Source organism: Carcharodon carcharias, chromosome 3, assembly GCF_017639515.1.
Source record: "Carcharodon carcharias isolate sCarCar2 chromosome 3, sCarCar2.pri, whole genome shotgun sequence".
In the NCBI taxonomy this organism is placed as follows: domain Eukaryota; kingdom Metazoa; phylum Chordata; class Chondrichthyes; order Lamniformes; family Lamnidae; genus Carcharodon; species Carcharodon carcharias.
Window position 1 is genome coordinate 177,206,827 of NC_054469.1, and position 17,094 is coordinate 177,223,920.

General features: G+C 47.5%; 1 protein-coding gene across 1 annotated transcript in view; it reads right to left on the bottom strand.

Moving 5' to 3' along the window:
- The window catches only part of LOC121276056 (phosphatase and actin regulator 1-like), a 683,909-nt gene that overhangs the window by 106,680 nt on the left and 560,135 nt on the right, over positions 1–17,094 (bottom strand). Inside the window, exon 9 of the mRNA XM_041184001.1 lies at positions 4,221–4,233. Within this exon, the coding sequence (XP_041039935.1) occupies positions 4,221–4,233 (13 nt within the window). The remainder of the gene's footprint in view (positions 1–4,220; positions 4,234–17,094) is intronic.

Sequence of the window (17,094 nt, forward strand, 5' to 3'; positions counted from 1 at the left end):
TCCATCTGGAAGTTCCTCTCATGGCACTTCTGATGGGGGCAGCATCTCCTCTGTTTATCAGCCATTGACACAGGCCTCAACCTTTGCTGCTGTGACTGAAGACTCACGTGGGTGTCAGCGGGCCACTCAAGGCCAAGGCCGCAAAGAGGATGGCTGCTGAGGTCATCCAGGGCAAGGGAGGTGGCAGAACAGCCCCCTCTCTCCAATGCAGCTGCAAGTGAGCAAGGATCACTGTGCCAGAGCATCTGTAAGCATGTTAGTAAATATCCACATTAATCACCAAGAGGGGCACTTGGGTGAGCTGATTATTCATTGTAGTTATTAGTCCTTTAAAATTTGTAGATAAACACACACCTCACATACCTTCATGCTGATGTGGTTGTGTAACTGGTGTTTGGAGGTTAAGGAAAGCAATAAGAGATTGAGGAATTGTGTTCTCATGTAGGGTGATGGATTGTTTGTGAATGTAAGTTTGGCAGGACTCTCTCATAGCACGTGGGAAAAGGAGCACCAAGATTGCCCCAAACCACTTCTGTTGCAATGGCAAGACACACCATTCAAACTTTTGGCATGGTCTTTATGTTAAGGATGGCCATCCATGTGATCACAGTCAGATTTATCAACAGGAGCATTGCTGTGATCCTTCAACTCTTCATCTCTTGTCCTTATAGAGGATTGGCCACCATCATCCTCCAAGGCGTCTCCTCTTTGGATCGTGATGTAATGGAATGCAAAACAAACCATGACCATCAAGGACACATGTGAGGGGGAGCACTGTAATGCTCCTCCAGGTCTGTCCAAGCATCGGAATCTCATCTTCAGGAGATCGATGGTCTGCTCCACTATGGATCTCCACATGGCAACTGTGTTGCCATGGCTCTCATTGCACCTCCTTTCCTCTTCAGTCTGATATCATGGGTCATTTTTTGGTGGATAACTCTTGTCACCTATTAGCCATCCCTCCGTGGAATCAGGGTCAGTGAAAAGACCTAGAATCTGTGGGTTCTGAAGTATGTAGGAGTTGTGGCTGTTGCCCAGATACCTAGCGCACACCCGATCTGATGATGATGGTCGCATATCAGCTGGATGTTCAGCAAGTGGAAGCCCTTTCTGTTTGTGAGGCTGCCCGTGAAGAGCCTTTATGGTGACATGAGTGCAATCAATGGCTCCCTGCACCCATGGAAAACCTGCAAATCCTCATGCTCTATCCCTTTGACTCATGACATCCTGTATGAAGGAGATGTAATTCCCAGCCCTTTGTAACATTGCATCCGTGAAGAAATTTTTGCAATGGTGTGCCGCAGGCTGTATAATGCCTTCACAGACTGCCTGAAATGAGCCTGTTGTGAAGAAGTTCAGTGTGACAGTGACCTTCAGTGTGACAGGCATCAGGTGACTACCTATGTAGTTGGATAAGATATCTCCCAGGAGCATGTCACAGAGTGATGTTACCCTGGCTCTTGAAAACCTGAGTCTTCTCCTGCATTGAGTCTCAGTCAATTTCTGGTAGCTGAATCACTTCCTGTAGACTCTAGCGGCTGCATAAGACTGCTGCTAAGGGTTTCTGAGTTCCTCCTGACTCTTGGGGTCGGGCCCTGGTCTGTCCCCTTCATACAATACCACAACATCCTGGGCCTCCCTGTGTTCCCTTCTTCCTCTCCCCCTTCTCCTCCTCCTTATCTTTCTTTCCTCACTGGAGTCTGTATCTCCAACCGAGACCATAAAGCCAATGGCCAGGAAAAAAATCAAGCACTCAGAATTACCCTCCGATTCAGAGGAGAGCCCTCCAACTCAGATAATCTCCAAATGGATAGTCTGCTCATTCACATGAGCCCCCGGAAGGAAAAAACTGGGAAATAAGAGTATGGGTCCGAACTGTTTTTTCTTTCTGGGCCTGCAGTCACTGAAGTGTTAACTGCAAAGCTGAGACTTTGGTCTTAGCTGAAGCTTTTAAACCCGCCTAAACAACTTGGCCATTAAAAAACAGACTCCTCATCAGGTGTGATTCTCACCCTGAAGTGTGTTATTGCTCTCAGTTGGGTTGTTAACAACCTTAATGACTTCCCAAATTGACAATTAAATAACATGGGTGAGTTTCTGGCTTTTAGCCCTGCCCACATAGCTCATTATCACAAACCGGCCTGATGACGTCAAACGCCACCCGATGTCATCATGCCCCATATTTCGCTTGATGCTGCAGGAAATGCTCCCGATCTGGGAAAATATTATTCATGTCCAACTTATTGTACTTAGCTGAATTCTCACTTCAAGAGTTCACCAGACATGCATTGCACATCTTTTGTTTTATCATATTCTCTACTTTCCATATAGAGGCAGAGAGCACAGATTCATTTCAAAGAAAGCTAAATAAGTACAGGATGGAGAAAGGAACAGATAGGTTAAGAGGATGAATGAGGTACAGTAGGAGGAGTTTGTGTGACTGATTGGCCCGTTTCTGTGAACTGTAAAGCATGTGATCCTACATATTACAGATGACTGTTAAATCAAATTATCATCCCAGTTACCTGAACTGAGTAGGATCATGGCTGAATTGGCCAACAACAAAAATTTGAACCCTTCAGTCCTGTCTGACTTGAGCCAAAATGCACGCAGGACAATGGGTAGAATTTTCCATTTATGAGACTAAGTGTGGTGGTGGGCTATTTTGGTGGCACCCACCCCGTTGCTTGGAATGGTGGGAACTTCTACCTGATTCTGCACTTGGAAGCTTATTAATTATGCACGGGTAAGTATCAGGTCGAATGACCTGGCTGATGCGTCCACCCCGTCGGCAACTGGTGGGGTCAATGGTCTGGGTGCCATATTTAAATGCCAGTCAAACACATACATCTCTGTAGCTCTGAAGAAGATTCACACGGACTTGAGACGTCAACTCTCTTTCTCTCTCCACAGATGCTGTCAGACCTGCTGAGTTTTTCCAGCATTTTCTATTTTTGTTACATACATCTCACTCTTTCCAGCCCAGCTATCTCCAGGAGACCGTTATAGATGTCTGCCATACACAAGAAGAAGGTTGCACCCTGCTTCAGAGATGAGGCCCTCCAGGCCTTGATCAGAGGAGTGCGGGCGCATAGGGATGTGCTCTATCCCAATGAAAGTTTCAGGAAGCACACCAGCCTCACCTGTCGGGCCTGGAAGACCATCGTCAAGGAGGTCAGTGCAGCTGCCAGCCGCACCCGGAACAAGATCCAGTGTAGGAAGAGGATGAATGATCGCATCCGCTCTACAGGGTAAGTCAACCTTCAACTCCCTCTAATATCAAACTCTCATCATGGCACCATGTGCTCAAATGGCTATTCACTTCAGGGATCGCACACTACCATTACCAGAAGATGCATATCAGCACTGATAGACTAAAGGAACCTTTTATATCACCACCACTCCATCTTATCATGCTCCACAAACCAAAAGATCTACTATGAAGAAGAGGCTGACACATTGACCCTTATATTTCCAGGATGGTGGGGAGGGAATGTGTGTGCAAATAGAACAAAGAACAGAGAAAAGTACAGTACAGGAATAGGCCCTTCAGCCCTCCAAGCCTGCGCCGATCATATTGCCTAAACGAAAACATTTTGTACTTCCGGGATCCGTATCCCTCTATTCCCATCCTATTCATATATTTGTCAAGTTGCCTCTTAAACACCACTATCATACCTGCTTCCACCACCTCCTCTGGCAGCGAATTCCAGACACTCACTACCCTCTGCGTAAAATACTTGCCCCACACATCTCCTCTATAGTTTTCTCCTCTCACCTTAAATCTATGTCCCCTAGTTATTGACTCTTCCACCCTGGGAAAAAGCTTCTGACTATCTACTCTGTCCAAGCCACTCATAATTTTGTAAACTTCTATCAAGTCATCCCTCAATCTCCGTCGCTCTAGTGAGAACAATCCGAGTTTCTCCAATCTCTCCTCATAGCTAATAACCTCCAGACCAGGCAGCATCCTGGTAAACCTCTTCTGTACCCTCTCCAATGCCTCCATATCCTTCTGGTAATGTGGCGACCAGAATTGCACACAATATTCCAAGGTTCCTAACCAAGGTTATATACAGCTTTGAAACCCAGAAATGTCAGGAAAGAGGAGGCTCTGTTGTCCTGTGGAATTTAACAGTGGGACCATATTACAATTCCTTTGTTCAGTTTCCTGCTCAGTAACCTGCTACATTGAAATTTGGCCGGCTGTTTAGGGAAGCCTGTGATAGGAAGCTGTAACCAGGAGAATCGACCCCAGCAATCAGATGAGCTCTGGGGATGTAATGGAGAGCGTGGAGTCTGGCAGCAAAAAAGGAAGTGAGATCCTGTATTGGGAGAGGAAGTGATGAGGTTGAGGGAAGTATGTTATGACCAGGTAAGAAGGGGTAAACTGGCTTCCCTCTATTCAACCTCCTTTGTTGGTCACAACAAAGATTTAAGTTTCCTTTTACGAAGATATGCCTTTTGCAAATCAGAACATATTTAAATATTTAAACTGTGAGCAATGAGGAGCGAATCAAACAAGGGGTTTTCTTGAGTCAAAGGAAGGGCAAATTTATTAACCACTAAACCCGAGAAGAATAATAAAAGCACAACATCAAGCGTCCAGCCCTCAGAAATAAGGGGAGTTGGAGTCCAATAAAAAAAAGGTAAAGGTAGATATGGTTAAGTGTCCTTTGATGGTCCTTGAGGTGTAGGTTTCTAAATATTGCAGCTGATTTAGTTTAGCTGGTTTCTTGGATGCAGTCAGATGTAGAAGATGTTGCAATTATTACAAGATCTCAGTTTGCTGGTAGATTTCTGGTAGAGTTGGCTTCTTTAACCGGATGACACATTTATTTCAGAGAGGGGAAGAGAGAGCAGTGTAGAGCCTGTTTCCTCTGCTGAAGACTTTCTTGACACCGCCTTCGTCACTTGTAATTTCTCGCTAGTGACTGGGCAGTCTTGTCTTGAAATACTTTCACCCATTATGCATTTCCAAGAAATTTTGGGTGTGTCTGACTGTAGCAGCTAATGTTTCAATATCCAGTACTTTGCACTTTTAATTTCTCTTCCTTAGATAGTTACACGTTTCAATGGGTATCTGGATTACAGGAACCATGTCTCTCTTCACACTCGCCTGAAGGTGATTTGTTTGTTTTTCACCTTCACCTTGGAATGTGACTTTGCATTCTCAACTCAAATTGCAAAATATCCAAGCAGCTGAAAGTTGAAAAATCATGTTTTCAAAAATAAAGGGGCATAGCTTCCTGACATGTAGATTGAGGAATGGGTGAGAGATTGCAGGGTGGGACAGAGGTTACAGGGGAAGTGATTGTGGAGGGAGGATTCGCAGGAAGGAGAGATCACTGATGGGCGGAGTGGGAGGGAGAGATCACAGGGGGGTAATATCCCAGTGGGGGAGCGAGATTGTGGCTGAAGATTTGTTTAGGGACTGGGGCAAAGGAAGGGCAAATTTATTAACCACTAAACCCGAGAAGAATAATAAAAGCACAACATCAAGCGTCCAGGCATCAGAAATAAGGGGAGTTGGAGTCCAATAAAAAAAAGGTAAAGGTAGATATGGTTAAGTGTCCTTTGATGGTCCTTGAGGTGTAGGTTTCTAAATATTGCAGCTGATTTAGTTTAGCTGGTTTCTTGGATGCAGTCAGATGTAGAAGATGTTGCAATTATTACAAGATCTCAGTTTGCTGGTAGATTTCTGGTAGAGTTGGCTTCTTTAACCGGATGACACATTTATTTCAGAGAGGGGAAGAGAGAGCAGTGTAGAGCCTGTTTCCTCTGCTGAAGACTTTCTTGACACCGCCTTCGTCACTTGTAATTTCTCGCTAGTGACTGGGCAGTCTTGTCTTGAAATACTTTCACCCATTATGCATTTCCAAGAAGTTTTGGGTGTGTCTGACTGTAGCAGCTAATGTTTCAATATCCAGTACTTTGCACTTTTAATTTCTCTTCCTTAGATAGTTACACGTTTCAATGGGTATCTGGATTACAGGAACCATGTCTCTCTTCACACTCGCCTGAAGGTGATTTGTTTGTTTTTCACCTTCACCTTGGAATGTGACTTTGCATTCTCAACTCAAATTGCAAAATATCCAAGCAGCTGAAAGTTGAAAAATCATGTTTTCAAAAATAAAGGGGCATAGCTTCCTGACATGTAGATTGAGGAATGGGTGAGAGATTGCAGGGTGGGACAGAGGTTACAGGGGAAGTGATTGTGGAGGGAGGATTCGCAGGAAGGAGAGATCACTGATGGGCGGAGTGGGAGGGAGAGATCACAGGGGGGTAATATCCCAGTGGGGGAGCGAGATTGTGGCTGAAGATTTGTTTAGGGACTGGGGCAAAGCCCTTGTGCTCCTCCGGGCCACAAATAGTACGTGATATGTAATTTTTCTGCTCTATCTGGCAGCTTCTACCTCCCTTAACTTGCTAGGTTTCCTAAACCCTGGAAAGACCTGTCACCCACAACCATTAAATTCAACAGTCCTGCTGCTGCACAGGAACTGTTGCAGATGCTTGCTTGACACCCACACTGGTGACATTATTGTTGTGCACTTAATTGTCCACCTTTGCTCACTGCTTCCCTCCTGACCCCTTGCTGCCTCCCTTTCGCCACCTCCATTTCAACTCTGTGCTCACTGCCTCCCTAGCGGATGCTTGCTGACATGCTTGCTGCCTCCTTGCTGCCCTGTTCACTGCCTTCCTTCTGGAGGGCCTGAAGTCCTATCCCAGGAGATGCAACATGGCTGACGGAAGGTTGCTGAATTTCAATGGACGAGATTGCAGGTTGCCTTGGAAGCTGACCTCAAGCAGCTCTGAGCTTAGAAGGCCCGGCTTCAGGCAGCACTATCTCAGCATGATAGGCTGCAGTCTGGGTTAACATAAGAACATGAGAAATAGAGGCAGAAGGCAGGCGATTGACCCTTCAAGCCATTCAGTAAGATCATGGCTAATCTGCTGTGTCTAACTCAGCCTTGAATGGCCGTCATTCAATGACCCAGCCTCCACTGCTCTCTGGGATAGCGAATTCCAAAGATTAATGACCCTCCAAGGAAAGAAATTCATCCTCATCTCCATCATAAATGGGAGCCCCCTTATTTTGAAACTGTGTCCCCTAGTTCTAAATTCTTTGAAAAGGGGAAACATGCTCTCAGCATTTTCCATCAAGCCCCCTCAGAATCTTACGTTTGTAAGAGCATCACTTATTCTTCTAAATTCCGAGTATAAGTTCCACCTGTTCAACCTTACCAGGAATCAACCTAGTGAACCTTCACTGAAGTGCCTCCAATGTAAGCATATCTTTCAAGTAAGGGGACCAAACCTATATGCAAAGTGTGATCTCGCCAATATCTTGTACGATTGTAACAAGACCCCATTCTTCTTCCAATAATGGTCAATTTTCCAATTGCCTTCCTAATTCACTTAGATGGAAAAAATAGAAAAGCAGAATGTTGTTTATATCGAGAGAGATTGCAGAATGCTGCAGTACAGAATGATTTGGATGTCCCCGTCCATGAATCACAATAAGCCAGCATGCAGGTACAACAATACCTGCATGCTGGCTTATTGTGATTCATGGACGGGGACATCCAAATCATTCTGTACTGCAGCATTCTGCAATCTCTCTCGATATAAACAACATTCTGCTTTTCTATTTTTTCCATCTAAGTGAATAACTTCATATTTTCCCACATTATGCTACATCTGCCAAATTTTTGTCCATTCACTTTAACCTATTGATATCCTTTTGCAGACTCTTTGGCTGGGATTTTCCACCCTCATTCGGGATGGGCATCATAGCGGGCGGGAGCAGAAAATATGGCAAGAGGGCCAAAAATGATTTCTAGTCGCTGTGAAATCAGTTTGTGATCGTCCACTCCATCAGTCAATTGTGGACCATGTTTCCTGCCATGGCATGTTGGGACTGTCATTTCAATATATTTGCATCTCATTATAAGCCCTGCTCACCGGAATCATTCCCCCATACTGGTTCATCAGGGCACGTTGGCATGCAATTAGAATGATAGTGTTTCACAACTTTGCCCGTCATTTTGAGGTTCATTTGCCTATCTTGCATCATGCAGTGCTCGCAGGAATCAGCACCAGGCTTCATAAGCAGCTTTCGGGGGTTGTCGCAGGCCAGCAGTAAGGCCAGGTAGCTTTTCATGGGCTGCAGGGTTAGGACTTCACTGGGGTAGGGGTGAACAGGCCTGTGGCATCGTAAGTGGCTGCAGGGCTAGGCCTGTATTGGGGGGGTTACGAGTGGGAAGGTTGCACTCAGATGCATGACTGAGGGCTCGGTGAGTGGGGGGGTGTAAGGACGCCCTTTTTGCCAAGGCCCATAAATACATCAACATTGACAAGATCAAGCAAGTCAGGACACCAAAGCACTGGGCTTTGCCGTGAGTGCCAGATTCCCACAGCTTCAGGGTGCCATCAACTGCACTCAAGTGGCCATAAAAGCCCCTTGGCAACAGGCACTGCAATACATGAACAGGAAAGGCTACTACTTGCTCAATGTGAAGCCGGTCTTCGACCACAAGAAACTGATCACGCAGATTTGTGCCAGATACACAGGAAGCGTCCACAACTCATACATCTTGCGTAGATTATAGCTCGCAGATTTTGGACGTATTCGAAGAGACCAAACGGGATCCAGGGTTGGCTCCTCAATGACACAGGGTACCTGCAAAGGACGTGGCTGATGATGCCCATACAGTGGCCTCAGACTCCTGCAGAGAGAAGGTACAACGAGGCTCATGGCACTAGCCGAACATTGGTGGAGCACACCAAAGGGATCCTCAAGATACAATTCTGATGCCTGGATGTATCTGGCAGAACACTCCAGTACATACCCCAGAGGGTCTCATGGATCATCATGGCTTGCTGCGCGCTGCACAACCTGGCACTGCTAAGGAGAGACGACTTGCCAGATGACAAGATGGAGGAGCTGTACGTCCCCTCTGATAAGGAGGGGCTCAAAGGGATGAAGGTGATGAATTCAAGGAAGACAAGGCTGCAGGGGAAGAGACCATAGCATGGGCCAGACAAGGCAGGCGTATGCATGAGGCACTAATAGCCACCAGATTGCACCAAGAGGATGACGAGTTGCAGTGAGCCTACTGGACATGAGCCCTCCATCATGGGCCAGCATGAGCACCAGCATTGCAATTCCTGTCATTTCACCCATGCACTTCAATATGACAGTGAATAGTTACAAATCAGACTCACGTTGTCCCGATCCTTTGAAGGATCACATGAAGCATGTGTCCTTGCTGAGATGAGGTGTTAACTGGAGGAGAACGTCCTGGCATCAGATGTCAAGTGTCTTTGCAGTATCCCAGTCGCAATGGCACCCTACAAGAGCCAACAGCTGTCTGCTTATCAACAGTGGTCTCTTAGCGTTCAATGTGACATAGCTCCTCTGAAGCAATGGAACTACACAGTCTGTGTAACATCGATGGTGAATCAGATGATTCACATTTGGGCAAAACAGCCAATGAAATTCCGTTGCTGTTAATTCATTTAGAGATGACTCAGTCGTCTGTAGTTCATGCTTCCAAATCACACTGACATCCGGCACTCTCATTTAGGGGTCCTGACCTGCATTTATCCTCAGATTAATATGGATGCGGACCACCTAGGTATGACGATGTTAAAATGGCTCCTCTTCAATGCCGACATTGTGCCTTCATGGCCAGTCCTGGCCCTTGCCAAGTCCACAATGCACAAACACCATGAAGCCCTCAAGGGCACGCATCCTAGCCAATAAAGAACATACTTCAGCTTCAGTACAAACTCGCTCCTATCTCATTGCTCCCCTCCACATTGTCTAAAGCAACCATGTGCACTTGCCAGAGCCTGCTCAGAGCCTCTATTGCCTAGCAGAAATGACAATTTGGAATTAGCATCAGTGACCTCAGCAAGTGCTTAGGTCGGGGGACGCACAGCGCTGCATACCTAGTTTGTGAAGAGAGCCTTTTCCCCACAAGACACACAAATACAGGGTGAGAGATGCTCAAGTTGGACGTTCAAGTGCCAGGACTATAATGTGGCTGACTGGAGCCAAGCTTCATCACCTTGAGGTGGCAAGGTGCCCCCACTTATTGGTGAACTTAGCAGATGTACACTCTGAAAGTCGAAAATGCGATTTGCTGACAGCAACGCATACAAGCTCTGAGTGTGGGCTCATCGCATGAAAACACTGCCAGATAACAGAGAGTACATGTAGTTACATGATTTATGACCCTTCTACACGCGTTTACACATCTCTCCTTGTACACGGCACCTTCACCTTTCAAGAATTCAGATGAGATAGGAGAATGCCTCTGCCTCAATCTTACATAGCCAAGAATAAGCATGACATGACCCTGCAAAGCATTTGAATGAGGTTAACATGTTTCATTAAGATCAAGATATCACTTATGTCAAGAACGATGTGGTGGTGATATGGAAGCACACTACTTTGACGAGGGGCCCGTGATAGCGACATGTGAGATAAGTTGGGGGGGGAGGGACAATGGTGTGTCTCCTGAGTGACTGCAACACAGCTCTTCTTAACAAGGCATACACAAGAGATGTAAAATGGATGTGATTCTACTTACAGGTGTGAACATCACATACATGTTGTGAACACCCATGCCACCATTGTGTTCCTATTATCTTCTTGATTCCCTAGCCCTACTGCTAAGTCTTGGTGCATCCCCAACATCCACATTGGAGCTGGAGGCTGCTGACTGCATCTGTTGTCTGTGATAGTTTCAGTGGGTGTCCTCTGGAGGGCCGAGACCTGGAAGGCCAACTTTTGGCCTCCTATCAATGTGGGGCAGGTGCACCCTCTTCAGTCTGTGGAACTGGAGGTGATGGGGTCACAGGAAGAGGGCATTGGGATCGGTTGGACATTCCTACAGTCATCTGAGTGGATGGCCCCAGGATGTCCAGCTGCTGTTCCTCCTCCTGATGGGTGTCCAAAGGGCCCCTGGCTGTCTCCTCGAGGGGAAGGGGCAGCTGGAGTGAGATCGAGGTGCCCTGCACCCATCTCGCATTGACACTGATGGATACCACCAAAGCCAACACTAAAGAAGTGTAGCTCCTGCATCAATGCATGACCGATGTCCTAGGCCAAGGTCTCCATAGCGGCCGCCATCCTACCAGTGTTGACCTCGATGCACTAGCATGACAGCGCTATCACCTCAGACTGAAGGCAGACGGAATTCTTCATCATCCATTGCAATCTGAGGAACGAAACTGACATCCCTTCTGATATTCCCGTACTTGTCTTTGCAGTTCCAGCAACCGATTTAGGACTGAGTTCAGACACTCGTCAACTGACTCAGACTCAAATGAATTGTGGCCTCGAGCAATCCTCAGAGAGCCGGCAATCTTGGATGTTCCTGCATCTGCCTGTTGTGGACCAGATTGTGCGTTGTGCTCACCAGATCATGACCCTGAGCCTGCTCCAAATCTAGGTCCCACCGAGATGCGAGTCTCTGCGCTGGTGGAGGGTGTGGGTGAGCACTGTGATGGATCTCAAGGCTGCTGTGTCCTGGTTCCTCATCCAAGGTGTCCTCGGGGCTGTAGCTGAGGGCCTGGCTGGTTGAGGCGCTTGGCAGAGGTGTCTTTGAAATGAAGTAGAGATAATTTGTGTATGGTAGCTGAGTAAAAAACAGGAGAGTGCACTCACAGTAGCATGAACTGGTGGATGATCTGAAGCAGGATCCTCATGTGGGTGTTTGCCACTGACCTCACCAACACCGCAGGCACGAGTCAGTCCTCTCTGCTCTCTTACTCCATTAGCACCTTGAGTTCTGGCACTCCAACCCCCATCTGGGACCTCTCCCTGTGATTGTGCATGATCTTATCCTGCATAAAGACAGATGGAGAAAACGTGAGCAAGACACATGCCAGGGCAGATGAGAAGGATGTCTAGGTAGGGAGTGGTGCCATGGATAGGATGAGGACACAATCTGCAGAGGAGATGAAGGCGTGTGAGAGAGATGTCCATTGAGCTGGCAGTGAGTGAGAGTTGAGAGAGATGGTTGACCTATCCTGGTGGCATGGATGAGATCATGCATCCTATTTCTACACTGGGTGGCTGACCTCTTCTGTGTAGCATTGGCACTGGCCACTGCTGCCACTGCCTCCTAAAGCTTTGCAGTGAGGTTGGTGGACCTCCTGTGGCCAGAGCTAGGGTGGAGGACATCGCGATGTGCCTCCATGGCATCCAAAAAATGTTCCAGTGAAGTACCATTTTTGGTACTGCCATAGTTTTCGGGGCCATGTCTTGAGTGAAGCAGTCTTAGGCTGCAGACATTGAGAACTGTGCGCGTGGCTGCAGTTTAAATATGGTGCCCAAAGTGAGGAAGCAGTGAGGTCATGACATGGCGGGTGATTCAGAGGCTGCCCACCAGCAATTCAATGTGTTTCCCGTTTCTGCATAATTAATGAGGCGGGAAGTAGATAATACGGCGTGAAAAACTGCCATTGCGGGAAAACACCGATTTTTACATCCGCTAACACACTTAGCACAATTCAGGGAGAGTACCACACTTTGTAAGGAATTTTCAGTGCCTGCTGGCGTCTGGCGTCATGGCGCGCGTGAGCGGATGATATGGTGGGAAACCAGTTTGCAATCATCTGCTCTGTCCATCAATGGCGTTTCCTGCTGTCAGATGTCAGGAATTCATTGTAATACATCTGCATATCATTATAAGCCCAGCTCGCTGGATTCATCGCCCTCCCCCCCAACCTTGGTGCATCACACCGACGGGTTTCACAATAGCATATATAAGGCATGCATCTGGCAAGCCGCACTTCGATGGAAACTTGGACGTGAGTGCACAGTAATGGTTGCGCACTGCACGCGAGGGTCACCTGTTGGACCTCAAGGTTGAAGCGATGGCACAGGCAAATCAATTTTTCCCAGCTGGCTGACAGTGCGATGCCGTGGCAAGGGCTGCACTGTGGTTGAGGTGAGCTGGGTGTGGGAAGGGGGAGGGTGCAAGGGCTACCTTGCGCTTGAGGCAAGTTGTGGGGGGCAAGGGCTGAACTGCAGTTGATGGTAGTGCACAAGTATGTGCGGGTGGGGGCAGGGGTGGGAGGATGGTGGTGGAGGGAAGCCGAGGGCAGTTCTCTTGCGCTCTATGATGAGGGTCATATATATCATGGAGATACAGCTGTGAAACTTTAAATGATCCTTTGTCAGCCTTCAGCACTTGACCCCTTCAGGAGCACAGCATCACCAGTCACAGATGCTGACAAAATGGGGGGCCAGCCCCACCTCAAAGGCGCTGAGATCACACAGAGGGAATGACGGAACTCTGTGACGCCTGCCCATGACATTCTGGCAGCAATGGCAACCACCACTGAGTTGCAGGCATCACTATTGTGTCCAAACAGTGTGAAGCCAGACCATCACTTTGGTCTGAAGGCTGCACAAAGTACAAAGAGGAGGCCCTGGACTGAGGCTCCTGCCTTTATCTTGTGCAGTAAGGTTTCACATCTGAGTGACATGAAGACTGCTCATCAGAACATACAGCCATAGGCAAGGAGGCATTCTTGGGAGTTTATTTACAGAAGTGAACATTATGTACAAGTGATTGACACTGTGCCAAGGCTATGCAACTACATCTCCTTAACCTTCCTAACCCTGCCACTATGTCTTGGTGCTTCCCTGACATCCACAGCGGAGGTTGGGGCAGTTGCTGACTGCTATGCCCTGTCTGTGATGACCTTGATGGGTGTCTTCTGGAGGGCTGAGACCTGGATGGCCCCGGTCTGCTTTTGGGGTCCTGCTGTGTGGCAATGGCACCCTCCTCAGCCTGCAGAGCTGGAGCTGCTGAGGTCACAGGAAGAGGGGATTCAGATAGGCCGGACACTCCCGGAGTCACCTGGGTGGACGGCCCTGGGGTGTGCACCTGCTGATCCTCCTCCATATGGATGCCAGAGTGCCCCTGGCTGACTCCTTGAGGAGAAGGGCTAGCTGGAGTGAAATCGAGCTGCCCCATATCCCTCTTGTGTTGACTCTGTTGGAGGCCAACTATGGCGTTAGCGATGGAGTTCAGTCTGCGCAGCAGCACAGGACCGATATCCTGGACCAAGGTCTCCATGGCGGCTGCCATCCTACCAATGTTGACCTCAGTGCAGTGGCATGCTGGCGCTATCATCTCAGACTGAAAGCGGATGGACTCCTCCATCGTGCCTTGCAATCTGAGGAGTGCAGTAGATATCTCTTCCTGATGTTCCCGAGCTTGCCTTTGCGGGTCCAGGAACTGAGGTTTGACTGAGTTCAGAGGCTCGCCATCTGAATTGACTTGGCAGCTTTCTGGTCTCCAGCATTCTCAGAGTGCCAGAAACCTGGGAAGTTCCTGCCTCTGCCTGCTGTGGATTAGACAGTGCAATGCGCTCCCCAGATTCTGACCCTGAGGCTACTCTAGAACCAGGTCCCACCGAGGTGTGTCTGTGCTGGAGCAGAGTCTGGGTGAGTGCTGTGATGGGTCTTCAATGAGGGTGCCTTCAGATTCTTTTTCCAAGGTGTCTTTGGGTCTTGATTGGAGTCCCTAGGCTGTTTCCCAGATGTGCCTGAGAAAACAAGGAGAGATAATTAGTGTATGGCAGTGGCCTGTCAAACAGGACACATCACTCAGCATGGTTATCTGATGGATATTGCTCTGCTGGATCCTCACTTGGTTGAGCACCACCGACCTCACTGTCAGCACAGGAATGATCCAGATCTTTGTCAGCCAGCTGTATGACTCTATTTTCAAAGTCCGTGAGAAGCTTGATTTCAGGCCTTCCTCCACCAGCCAGTGACCTCTGCCTTTTGTTGTATGCCAGCTTGTCCTGCATGAAGAAAGATGGAGAGTGTAAGCAGGACATGTGCCAAGCCAAATGATAAGTATAAAAACAAAAAACTGCGGATGCTGGAAATCCAAAACGAAAACAGCATTACCTGGAAAAACTCAGCAGGTCTGGCAGCATTGGCGGAGAAGAAAAGAGTTGACATTTCGAGTCCTCATGACCCTTCCACAGAACTGAGCGAATATAAGGACAGGGGTGAAGCCCAAAGCAAACTGGAGGAACAGCACCTTATCTTCCAACTAGGCACTTTACAGCCTTCCGGACTGAATATTGAATTCAACAACTTTAGATCTTGAACTCCCCCCTCCATCCCCACCCCCTTTCTGTTTCTTCCCCCTTCCTTTTGTTTTTTCCAATAATTTATACAGATTTTCCTTTTCCCACCTATTTCCATTATTTTTAAATCTGTTATGCCCCACTGGTCTTTCCACCCCACCCCCACTACAGCTGTACCTTGAGTGCCCTACCATCTATTCTTAATTAGCATGTTCGTTTAGATAATATCACTACCTTCGGCACCTGTGTTCTTTTGTTCTTTTGTCTGTGACATCTTTTGATTATCTGCTCCTATCACTGCTTGCTCGTCCCTACAACCACACCACCCCACCCCCAACTTCTCTCACCCCCCCACCCAACCGCCCCCCACCTTAAACCAGCTTATATTTCACCCCTCTCCTTATATTCGCTCAGTTCTGTGGAAGGGTCATGAGGACTCAAAACATCAACTCTTTTCTTCTCCGCCGATGCTGCCAGACCTGCTGAGTTTTTCCAGGTAATTCTGTTTTTTTGTTGCAAATGATAAGTATGTCTGCCACACATGGGTGGTGAGTGGTGCCATGGACAGGACGAGGACATGAAGATGTGTGTGAGAGAGTATAGAATGGTGATGTCCCTTGGTCTGGCAATGAGTGCGATCCTGTGGATGTGTGATGGGTTTATGGGTTTGTGTGAGTTGAGAATAATGAGAAGAGTGACTTACCCTGCCAGAATGGAGATCATTCGTTCTCTTTCGGCACTTAGTAGCTGTCCTCTTTTGCAGGGCGTTGACACTGACCACCGCTGCCACCGTCTCCCAAGCCAGATTGGTGATATTGCCGCCCCTCCTGCAGCCAGAGCATGGGTAGAGGACATCACAGCGGGCCTCCACAGCATCCAAACTGTGTTCCAGGGACACATCACTAAATCGGAGTTGGGGGGGGGAAGGGGGTGTGTGGTGTAGTCTTCTTGCCTTTCAGGGCCATGTCTTCTGTTTAGTAGTTGTGGGCTGGAAGCACTGAGAGGTATGCATGTGCCTGCACTTTAAATATGGCACCCAGCGTGAGGAAGCAGTGAGGTGACAGTGTGGTGGGCAAATTGGAGGCCACCTGTCATTGAAACAGCATGTTTCGTGAGAATGCATGATTAATGAGCGGGATTGGGATGATACGGCATGAAAAGCTGCTATTGCAGCCGTCGGGCAAAACATTCTTTTTCCCGGCGCTACCACGCTTACCACAAATCTGGGATGATTCCGCCCTTTGTATCCAACTCAGAAGTTGCTTTTCTACCTATCTTTGCATTGTCAGTGAATTTGGTTACAATACATTTTTTTCCCTTCATCCAACTAATTAACATGGATTGCAAATCCCTGTGGCACCCCACCAGTTGCAGTTTACCAACTTGAAAATGACTCATTTATAGGATCATAGGAGCAAAAATAGGACATGCAATCCATTATTCAATATGATCATGGCAGATCATCCACTTCAATGCCTTTTTCCCACACTATTCCCATGTATATTTATGTCACTGATAGTTAGAAATCTGTTAATCTCTGCTATAAACATATTCAATGACTAAGCTTTCACAGCCCTCTGGGGTCAAGAATTCCAAAGATCACAACACTCTGAATAAAGAAATTTCTCCTCTTCTGAGTCCTAAATGGCTTTCCCCTTATTTTGAAATTGTGTCCCCTGGTTCTAGACTCTTCAACCAGGGAAAACATCTTACATGCATCTACCCTGTCTATCCCTTTAAGTATTTTGTAGGTTTCAATGAGATCACCACTCATTCCTTGAAACTCTAGAGAATACAGGCCCAGTTTCACCAATCTCTCTTCACAGGACAGTCCCACCATTCTGAGAACAAAACTGGTGAACCTTCATTATATGGTAATAAAATTCTTCCTAAGGCAAGAGGACCAAAACTGCACACACTACTTGGTCTAACCAGGGTTCTAAACAATTCATGCAAGAG